Consider the following 12,613-nt stretch of genomic DNA (forward strand, 5'->3'; position numbering starts at 1 on the left):
GTCGTTTTAATTTTTGTTCTATTTATCATAAACATTACTTACAATACAATAATGCATTATTGCCTCTGATGTCGAATATTAAAATTAAACTATAATATGGAATTTACACGAATTCAAAATTATTTTGTTGAATAAATTGTCATAATACTAAGGTAAAAACCTAACATATCTACAGCTGCACAATATGACGGACGGTTTACATATTATGTATAGCGAGGAGTTTTCTATCAATAATATAACAACGACATTGATATTCACTAATATATAGATATTATATATATTAATGTGAATGCGAATCTATGGAGTAAATGTGCCGAGTATGATGTCTATTTAAAAAAAAAACCTGTACAGAGTTTCAGATTTTGACGTATAAAGATGAATTACGATATTTTTACTGTACATATTGTATAATATTATATTATATTATGGTTTATGGGCAGGAAATATGAAATATACATTTTTGTTGTCGTTGTTTTGAAAGATGGTTTTATTATGAATTTAAATTGAGTTTTATGTCATATACGTGTTTGTATATTATTATGTAGTAGACTAATGGAGTTTGACTGGTGTCATATAATAGCAATAGAACGTTTTTTCTGTATAGTTTTGTATGATATAACAAAATACAGATTACTACGTAAATAAAAAAATATTTGTATTTTGTTTGGGTCAACATATTATTATTTAGTTTTTAGTACTAATTTAGTGTGGTTTGCTTAACGCCTTTGATCTACGAACCTTTCTAAATAAGCACCAACACTAATTTATTATTAACCGGCAGGAACAATTTTGAATAAAAAATAAAAAAAATGCATAATAGACGACAATATTAAGTGTGATATTAATATTATAAATATTTTAATAAGTACCTACAAACACATTTTACGATTTAACTGGAAAATAAAAATATTTATTTTACTATAAAACTCACGTTTTTAATCGGAAAATAATATGGTCACACAAGTGGAAATAGTGTGATAAAAATTTGCCCAAATTTTTCATGGGAAAATAATGGTTAAGTTTTGATACGATTAGGATCATATAACCATATAGGTAGTGTTTCAGTTAGAATGTTGTTTATACAAGTACCGTTTGATCTAAACCATAAACAGTGCCGCAAGATATTTGGCATCAGGTATTTTGTATATTTACTTCAGGAAAGTTTAATATGGCTGTGTATTTTTCCGATTTCGTCGTAATGGTTTGAATTAATATTTATTGTGATATATTTCTAATTGGAAACTATAATAATATATCATTTCATCGCATACAAATTTGAATTTATTACATCGACGTAAATATTTAATAATATTTTTTTAGAAAGACTATATCTTTTAAATATATGGCTAAGATGATGGTTATTTACGGTTATTTACTTATTTGTACGTAATATATTAATATATTTTTAATTACCGTACCCAATAATATTATCTTAATTATTATTTAATAAGAAGAGCCGCGGAAACTATGGTAATTTGCAGAATATCTAATCAATGTAACCACCTAGGAAAAACAGTTTTGTTACCGATTAGGCAGTAAAGATTCGGAATATTATTGTGTTGAAATTAACCAGGAATATTTAAGGAATTAATATAAGTACCTAAATTTGAAATGTTCACCAAATATTTATATTTGCATTTTCTAGACAGTACTTATAACATTTTCATAATATTTTAGCTCTTTTTAAGCTATTTATAGATACCTAATTAACATTTTCAACTTATTTTTGGTATTTTTTGACTCATACCTAAATTATTGTGACACAATTTTTGTTTGCAAGTAAAAATTGAAAATGTAACACATGATTTCTTTTTACTGGAAATTAAATAAAAAGTTTAGCATATATCCCCGCATTCCTTATATGTAAGCATTTTTAATTCAAAGTTTTACGACATTGGATATTTAACAAACGAAAAATAAGTTTTTTTATGTAATCCAAATATATTATACATTATACGTAGGTAATCGAACCTTTTCGACGTTATGTATATCATTATTTACTATACAGTATATTATATATTATTATATACAATTTTCAAATTATTTTGATAATATCATTCTATTTATACCTCAAACCTACTCAGATCGATTATTGTATGTTAGGATTGATTTGCAAATATTATTATAAAATATTAATAAATGATTTATTTTTGACAAAAATTAGTTCAACGTAGGTACGTAAAGATACTTTTAATAGAAAAACAAATTATTAATAGTTATAAAATGCATTTAATAATATCCTTAGAAATATAGACTCCACTCGGAAGATTATCGTATCTATACAAAATATATCATTGAATTTAAATTTTGCATATTATTGTTACCTATTATCGTCACATGTATTCAATGATGACGAGGTATAATCGACACATATACTATACTATACTTGATATTTTTACAGTAATTTTCTATTTATTTGATAATTTTTTATATTTTTATTACTGAATATTATAATAAACGTTGATATTTGAGTTAATTTAGATCCGTTAAAAAGTGAAACTAGTATAATAATAAATTATAGCTAGGTAGGTACTAATTGTAAATGAACATTACAAAGGGATCATCAATGAGACTTATAAATTTAAAAGTAGTATTTATCTTAGGTGTGTTGGAACTCCACAGGTATCTAATAAAAAGTGAAAAAAAGAGACTACTTATATATTATATTCAACATTTTAATTTCGATTCAATATAAATGTGTGCGTTCGACTTGATTTAATTATCAACCTTCACTTCAAATTTAATTGAAAATATCTACGGGAATAAATGAAAGAAACATCAAAGGCGGTCCCTCTGCTGCAGATTGGATTTGTAAAAGGAAAAATAGCGAACACTGACTTCAATGAAGACGCTTAACAGGTTGATGTAATAACCGACACGAGACACATTCTGAATGGTGTGATGTTAATATACCGAATCGTCAATAAAATACACTGTGCTTTATTTCTCGATATGATAGGTTGACAAGTTTTCTGATTTAAAGAATCCGTTTTATTTATTTTCCATGGGTTGCCACTGAAAGGAAACAATGCGTTGAAGATTATTTTAGTTTCTTTGTGTTATAGTCAAACCTCTTGAAGTTTAATTTTTTAAAACAACTATATAATTTAATATTGAAATATTAATATTTCTTTTTACGGGGAAAATTATGCACGTTTAATATATTTTGTTTACCATGGTAGTAATATTATCATTCATTTCATAGTTTTAGACAATATTTTGTTTTCGTATCATGTATGAATATTTATATTATACAAGTCATGAGTTCTAATAGTAATTTATCATCATCACTTTGAAACAATTTTGAAACGAGAATACCATAAATGTATTAATATTTTATATTTGCATGAAGTTAGAAATGATTTATTTAAAAGTAGATATTTTAGTTCGCAGTAATCTCCTTACTATTAGTTGGAAAAAATAACCATGATAGGCTTCGGATTTTTTGTGAAATATTGTTGAGTATTCAGTATGCGACTCACACTCTCATACCTACGAGATCTACTTTTGGGAGTATTACAGTATAGCATATTATATTTTAAATTTTTTGTGATAGATAGGTACCAGATATTAATGCCAAGGTTTTAGGCGTAGTAATAACCAGTGACCATGATCAATCCAATTTAAGGTTATAGTTTTGTACCTGTTTCAACAAAAATAGAGCAATTTCTCAAAATAATTAACCTCCATGCTGCATTAATTGGGTTTATTGTTTGTTAGGAACAATTGAATACTATAATGTAGTCATTAACATCTGGAAATCTTGATGCATATAATACGCCCAGAATCGCGTTTTGGTATTAATTATTGAAAAGTAAATAGGTTAGCATTTAGATTTTGAGCATAAGCTTATTTGTCTAAAACCAACCGGAAATATGTAATGATTGGTTTATAATTGTAAACGCGTAAACGCAATATCTCAAAATATAAATATATATTTTTTGAATTTAAATTTTATTTTATTTTACAATGTACAAAAATAATAATAATTGAGTATGAATATTGTGATACCCACAATGAAGAAAAAATACACGTTTCACAGAATGTATTAATATCCTCGCATAGGGGAAACAATTATTGTTAATTGAAAACTAGTGAATTGAGGATAATGTATTACAATAGCTATTTATAAAATTATATTATTAGTAGATATACTTCTACATTTATAACGATGGGCACTAAAGCGGGTCACGATACCACCACCTATTTTTTTTTACTTTTTTTTACCCTTTTTGTGGATAACCAGGTTTAATAAGTTGATTTGCAATAATACTACTAAAATAAAACGCTTTAGCTACATTATAGATCACTGAGCACGGAGTAACTTTATACGTTAAAAGAGTATTTTATATTACAGCTCGAAGAGGTTTGAATTTAAAACATTGAATAGGTAGGTAGGTCCGATTGATGTTAAAACGTTTTAGCAGAGCCCCATAGTTGGATACAGTATTTCCAAATTGCTTTGATGAAAAGTTTATAGATTAGTAGTTTAGTTGCTAGTTTTGTGTAATTGTAAGTTGAGGGATCGAAGGCGGGGAAAGATTTTATTTAAGAATAATTATTGTTTGTTATTTCGGACAATGTTGCAGCCATGCGAAGACTTGAAATATCGTTGCTGTATAGCATTTAGCGATAACTAAGTATCTAAATTGGATACAATGCACTGTTGGTAAAAAAAATGGTAAGACTATAGTTCATTGAGAATAAGTTTTGGACATTTTTGCTGATGAAGCATAAAGGTAGAGTGTATGCATTTAGATTCATATATTTCCATGCCCAATTCCTTGTATCATTTTTCAAGGAGGATATTGAATAAGTGAAAAAGCAGTGGTGGGCTTATGACTATTGACAAAGTCGCCATCATAAGAGTAGTAATTACATAATGTGGATTGGTTGGATATGATTTAACAAAAGAAGAGCGGCGACTGTATCTGCATTAATTGGTTTTGATAAAGAAGTGGATAAGCCGTAGCGTACCGAGAAAAAACTTCCAAATATAGGATATTTTAAGGAGTTTTTATTTAAATGATCAGCCAAACGTTGTCAAACGCTCTTTTGATACAATTATTATGATATGAGTTACGAATTACGATATACATTATAATACAAAACGTGGAGGGGAATTCTATCTAGACTCAAATGAAGCTTTGATGAATCATAATTGATTAAACCAGATTTTAATAGTGGAGGAGGTAGTGTGTACGATGACGTTTTATGTCCAACGCCAAAGCATACTTTCTCAATGTAAATATAAAAAAATAAAAAACTGTTACAAAGATAATCTTTATTGCTACACTACGCGCGCGTATATCAAAACTTTTTATATAATGGGAATTACACGTTGTAAATGATAAAAAATAAAAATAAAAATAAGAAGAAGAAAATTGAAAAAAGGAGTTTCCGGGTCCATTAATATTGTATTATCAATGGTGATTTCGACTTGTTCGGAAACCGTGTAGGGGAGTTGTAGCAGCGCGCGAACGCAGATTGTGTGCTGTGTTGGAGACGAAGATAAATTGCCCGCACGTGTCGCTATATAAATAATATAATATACATATAGGCGGTGTCAAAAAATCACAACGTTACACAGACGGCGCGGATTTCGCGGTATAACATTATAATATATTGTTATAATATTGTGTGTAAAAACCTAAAAAAAAAATGCACAATACCGCACGGACTATATCGTAATAATAATAATAATAATAATAATAATAATAATAATAATATATTCGAATATTCGATATATTATTAATACTCTTATTCTTATACTCCCCGTCACACAGTGGTTTTCAATATTATTAATACTGTTGTCGTCGCGATCGGCCCAAAACGATATATATTATTATATTATTTTCGGTGCGATTATTAAAACCATGCCTACAACTAGCGTTGCACAATAATGTTATTACGTACCTATATCTATGTAATACGATGATTGACGATCGGTTGGTTTTATTTTTTGTTTCCAGGGTTCGGACGGGGCGGACGGGCCGAAGTCGTGTACCAGCTGTGGTTCAGTGATTAACCACGATGGACCTGGACGCTGACGAGGTAGAGCGGTGGCTGTGCGAGAAAGCGCCGCAAGACCTGGTGGACCGCGTGATCCGGGCACGGCTCCAGCACCGCACCGGGTCGTTGACGATAAGTCGGGCGAAACGCGGCTCCATGACGTCCGAGATGTTCAACACTTGGCTCGCGTCGTCTCCGATGAAACGGTCGAGGTCGCCGAACAGGTAACGAAACCGCTGCAGTCGCGTTATAGTCGTCTAATATAGGTATATAATGGCAGTAATTGGTACAAACTAATGCCTATACCCATATAGGCGCAACTAGAGGCCAAAAACTGGGGGTGCTAAAATCATGCAGAGGACACAGATCGCATACAATGATAATATTATATCATTTAATACACATTTAATAAAATCCGTTACGGTGACCCACTTGTAACTACTGTACAGCAGAACGACATACACTTACCCGCTTTTTTTCATAAGATTTTTCAATTGTTGGTGATTTTGAACGCGGGGTGCTAAATCAAAGTCTGCGGGTGCTGAAGCACCCCCAAACACCTTCCTAGTTGCGCCTATGCCTATACGCTGTTGTAATATTGTCATTATGTTCGTAAGACTCGTCGTTATGGACCGTGTTATTGAGTTTTGTACTCCGCGCAGGGGAGGGGTACTGTTGGACCTGGAGTTCAGGTGCCTGTTTAAATTAATTTGTAATTTTTGAAATTTCGATGGAATACTTATTTTATTTTATTTTAGTACAAGGTCCCAAATTTTGATGTCGGGGACCTAACTTCACGTACAAGTATTTTGAATATAATATTACGTTTTCATATTATTTTACGCTTAAAAAATACAAAATTTACTTTTGGTCTATACGCTATATAGGGAAATGTTTTTTTGACATTGTGTCCACTTAATTAAAAAAAATAATATTCAGCTACCAAAGAAACGAAAAACCGAACTAGATAAGTTTCAATTTTCAGTCCTGCGCAGAGCTTTTGTCGGAAAGTAATAATTATTTAATATTATATTTTAAATTATTTTTAAACATACTATTAACAAGTGCACGCGATAGTGTATAATAATAATAATTTATAATACTATATACCAACAATTGTGTAACGCTGTAGCAAGGGGTAGTTAATTATTGCCAAGGGAAAAAATTGTATTCATAATTTACAGCGAATTTCTTAAGTTTCACCACGCTTTTAATTTCAATTTTGTATGAGAATTATGTACTCGTACATAAAATATATATGAGTATGAGTGACCTGACGAGTGTATAAACATAAACGCGTGCATAATATATACCTAGGTACGTAAATAGTACATTTTTATAGTACTATTGAGTGTAGGGCGTTGACTAATAGTTATATACGCATAAAAGTTTAAGTCTTTACTGTTTTTGTTATTGGTAAATCTGTCGTCAACAACAATTACTTCCGACGAGGATTAGGAACATTGCGCTGTAAAAATTATTGCTAAAAGTAGGGACGTTTTCACTGGACAGCCTTAACAATGTTCGTTTCTAGTTCAAATACCCTGAATGACTATATATTATGAACAGTATGTGCCCCTGCCCCCTGATAACATATTGTTTTTTCTTCTTAATTTCAACGGTATATTATTATGTTGAACATAATATTCTGACGAGGACTGCATAATAAATTCGTAACGATATGCAAACACACGACGACGACGACGGAAAACGTAATAGCAACTGCGCACGGTATGTCATAGCTAGCAGACCAAACTTATATTATGATACCGAAAAGTCAAATTCCGTTTATGGATTTTTGTGGACTTGTCAGCGAACGAATTATTTTGTAAAGTCGTACGAGAGGCCGGAAGACAAATCTTCATTGATTCCGCCATGGTTTGACGTCGAATGAAATCCGAAAGGGTCGTGACAGATGTACGATTTTATACAATATTCGATGTTGGTTATTGATGGTTTTCCAATACGAAACATATTTTGCTCCTTTATATTTTGACTAGCCCGTCCCACGCACACGCGATTTCAAAAGTCTATGGATTTTTTTTTGTATTTTTGTATATTTTAATAATAATAATATTTCCACTCGAAAGAATAATAATATTATAATATAGACAGAATTAAACATCTCGTGAAAGCCAAATAAACATTATCAATTTTCCACAAATTAGCAGCATAGTATATTATTATATATATTGACTTTCTTTGCTATCAAGACGACGTGTATCAACCATATTTCGTTAAATGTTTAACTGGTAGATAATATTATATTGTAATTGTTTATTGTTGCATATTTCTTCGAAAAGGTGATGGGCCCCACTAAACGGGTTCGACATATTATATAATATTTTGAATAAAATTCCCCGGTGTTGTGTACATAATATTATGCAATATGCTACCTCGATCATTTCACAGAAACAGTTAAAAAACAGGAAACAAAGTGATTTCGTAGAATTGTATTTCTGAATTGTTATCATACCTCATAAATCTATATAGTAAAAAATGTAGAAATAATAAAACAAGTGAATTCTACAAAATCAAATTTGCTTCTGATGTTTAGGTGCAGCATGTAGCTAATGTAGGGTCGATTTAATTATTTTCTTTAGTCAAACTACCTATGAAGAGGACGCTACACCCGCATGTGTTGTCTCCGTCTTACAAATGTAAAACATTGCAAAAACTGTTTTTGGTAAGAACCACTCAGGCTGTAGTCCAAGCTAAGCAACTAAAGTACACACTATAAATAGAAGAAAATTTACTGTGCGACGTCGTTTTTATTTTTTCGATATCAGAACTAAAAAAAGAATTATTTAACTTTGAAAAACTCAAAAATAATGAATTTTAAAACTTGAGTAACTTTTTTTTTAGTTCTGATATGGAACAAATAAAAATTACGTTGCTTAGTAAAATATGTTCTCCTCTTTATAGTGTGAAAATGTTGTTGCTTATAGTTGGTTTATACCGTGAGTGGTTCTTACCCACGCAAAACAGTTTTTACAATGTTGTACAATTGTAAAATAGAGACAAGATACATGCGAGTGTAGCGTCCTCTCAAAATATCACGAAATTCTAACTGAAATCAACTGATATACATATACCTATAAAACATTAATTCAAAAAAGAAAATAATTCTATTTTTTAAATAATTAATTAAATTAAAAATCTCAATTTTAAAGAAAAAATGTTACTTATTGTCTTGAAGTTTAATCCCTTCAATGATTTCCTATCAGATAAAAAAAAAAAATTATATTAATATTATATTGTCTGTAACATTACATTGTAGTCCATTCTACGTAATTTGAGTATTTTAATATTTTACAGTGATTTAATAAGAATGATAAATTGCCGTTTTATTTTCAAAGAAATATATATTTTTTTATAAATATCTCAATTTCTTAAACTTTAAAAAGTACTCACTTTGTACACACTATTATTATTGCTTAAATATTTTATAAAACATATGATTTAAAACTTATAAAACCCAATTTGCCATATTGGTTTTGTTTAAAGCACTCAAGGATTTTCAGATAGAAGTAATCTTTTTACTTAGAAATATTTATACATACAGTCTCCAGCTTACAGGACCTTTTTTTTTATTAGATCAAATCTTTTAAACTAATATTTTATAGATATATGATGTTTTCACATAAACGAAATACATTTATTTTTAACAATATGTACCTTTAATATAAATATAAATTTAAAAATTAAATAAATAATAAAGTGAATTAAAAACTTTATTAATTAAACAATAATAAATTATAATAAAAATAATTCAAGAAACAATAATATACTGCAGCGAAGTACTATGTAAGTACATTCAATATATTTTACAATTTTTAGTTTCTGAGCAAAGCGATGAACTAATTGATTTTATAACGATTCGCGTTTTATTTTTAAAATTTTTTTTATTTCCGGAGACACTTTTTATAGTCAACAAATCCTCCGATCATCAGCTTCGGGGGTGGTCTCTGATAGAAAATTTGATCTAGTTTGTACTTTGGGAAAGTCTTAACTATATAATCCCCAACATTTTCACAAAAATCTGGTTGAAAAAAAATGATAATTTGATAAAATACTAATATTAATTTAATATAATATTGTTTATTATATGATGTATCCATGGACATAATATATTACTGGCACATGGATTTTTTTTTTAAATATTGATTACAAAATGTTGGCACGTGACCTGAAAGAGGTTCGCCACCTAGGTATGTATCTTTGAATGCAAATTTAACACATACGTTACAGTAAACCCAATCAATGACGAGTTACATATACTATAAGTACCTACTGTACAATCAAGTGGTTGCATGAATCACTTTATTCAATCACATTTTTTTTTAAATTAATTTTTCATATTCTTTAGTCCATTATCGTTGTTTAATATTCCCCATTGACAAAGTGCTAAATACGCCACTGCCTGGAATGTTATGTGTTTTTTCTTTTGTTGATATAGTGTTTTTTTGATTTAAAAAATGCACATCTAAAATATATATATATATTTATATATGTTATATAAATTATAACAGGCAGCTAATAAATAAGTACTTACTTTTAAAAGTCTTCATTATAATATCAATACAATTTAAGTTCATTATAACAACTAATTTATAATAAATAATAATAGAAATATTTGTATACTGATTTATATTTTATTGGTTTCTAGATCACTGCTTATAACTTATAAATAAGAAGTAATAACTATCTAAAATATGTTTCTTTTATTTGGTAACGATGTTACACTAAGCAGTAAGTGCAAATAAAATAAAATGACTTTTTGTTTATGAAAAAAGTAATTTGCTGTTGGAAATTTTTTGCACTAAGTTCAATGTTAAAATCGTACAAGAATAGTATTTAAATCTAACACTATATTATTATTGTATTGTAACCAACGGAAAGCAGGTATAACATTACCTATTCATATTCCGAAGTATTTGACGGCTATATTATATTATAATATTTCAATAATGTTATTACATTACCTACCTATATTAAACCAATATGTCTTATAGTCGTGAGTCGATGAAGATAAAATGTATAGACATTGTGCTTATACTATCAAAGTATATGTACCTACCTTTATATTTTATGATGTTGTATCGTATATATTATGTAATAGAATTGCATATGTTTAGCGGTTGGATATAATATAAGTACCACGTTATTTATCCGAACAAAAACCTTTATGATTTCAATAGAGTGACGCGGAGCAGTGGCGAATGGAGACATCATTTGGGTTTGTTAGACGAAGGGGAGCTTTTTATGGAGCTCATTCGGGACGTGTCGAACGAATTGGATATCGACGTCCTATGTCACAAGATACTTGTCAACGTCGGTATATTAACCAGAGCTGATCGAGGCAGTCTATTCCTGGTGAGAGGCAGACATCTGGTGGCCAAGCTGTTCGATGTAACTGTAGATACGGGTAAGAATTTGTTCGTATATTACGCGTCGTAGTTGGTCTGTATACAGTTAAATATGATTTTTCTGATGATAAAACTTTTAGTACCTATTTCAAATATCGCATGGCTTTCGACTAGGATTTAGTAACAAAGGTTTTTTTTATGACCGTATTGCGTCGGAAAGGTCATTTCTGTAAAAGAATTCGTTTCGTTTTATTTTGATTTTAAATAAACAGAGTTTATTTTTATTTTTATACATAAGCAAACGTATTCTTATTGCTCTTATTATTGCAGTTCTTTGAATTTAAAAATAAATACATTTTACTGTGTTGAAAACTACGCAAAACTTGGTAAATTTATATCGTATTTTCGTATACATATTATGTATATTATATTGATCTAATTTTTTTATTTTCCTACTCCATCTTCCGATTTCAATAATCTTAAAATTGTTTTTGATACGTGAGATTGAACCATGTTGCGTAGGTACGAGAGTACGCCAATTCTGTAGAATTTCACAAAATGAAAATATGACATTATGTGAGTGAGTGACGTGTTGAACACCAATAAAAATTAAAAAATTGTTAAACGTTAAAAACCGTTTATATTTTAGTTTTAGTTTGGAGATACGCATTTTTCAACTGATAGATCAGTCTTATTTTTTAAACGAAGTGAAGTTAAAAATATACCATGCGAGACACAAATATAATACAAATCAAAATTATGGAGTAAAAAAATATAACGCATACAGCTGGGAAAAATAATCTAAAAAACATGCATTTGTTATTTTGTAATGCTTTTTTGAAAACTTTAAATGTTTTTTTTTTGGTTATTCGTTTCGTAGTATCTAATGGCATAATTTACGAATTTTTTTATTTCATTAATTTTCCATACGTTAATGTCGTGGAATAAAATTAAGATAAAATAAAACATTATTTTTATTCATTCTAATTACTAATTAATTTATCATACGTATATAGTAATGTAAGTAGGTATTTCGTGCAATATACAGAATACAGATATATTTATACACACACATTAAACATAAAATATTGTATAAAAGACAAATTAAATTAAAAATATTAATGAATGAATATGAAATTATTATTTAGTTAAAGTTGATGTAGTTATATATTATAATATATTGTGTAATACGACTATACGAGCATAAAATGTGTGGAACGCACCGAAACGAG

At 29.0% G+C, this 12,613-nt stretch overlaps 1 protein-coding gene across 3 annotated transcripts in view; it reads left to right on the forward strand.

Moving 5' to 3' along the window:
* LOC132947241 (cGMP-specific 3',5'-cyclic phosphodiesterase) overlaps positions 1-12,613 on the forward strand; it is a 105,388-nt gene that overhangs the window by 40,945 nt on the left and 51,830 nt on the right. For all 3 annotated transcript variants that reach the window (XM_061017481.1, XM_061017480.1, XM_061017482.1), the window contains 2 exons: positions 5,973-6,236; positions 11,214-11,440. In XM_061017481.1, the coding sequence (XP_060873464.1) occupies positions 6,034-6,236; positions 11,214-11,440 (430 nt within the window). In that variant the 5' untranslated portion in view covers positions 5,973-6,033. The remainder of the gene's footprint in view (positions 1-5,972; positions 6,237-11,213; positions 11,441-12,613) is intronic.

This window comes from Metopolophium dirhodum, chromosome 6, assembly GCF_019925205.1.
Source record: "Metopolophium dirhodum isolate CAU chromosome 6, ASM1992520v1, whole genome shotgun sequence".
Taxonomy (NCBI): Eukaryota; Metazoa; Arthropoda; class Insecta; order Hemiptera; family Aphididae; genus Metopolophium; species Metopolophium dirhodum.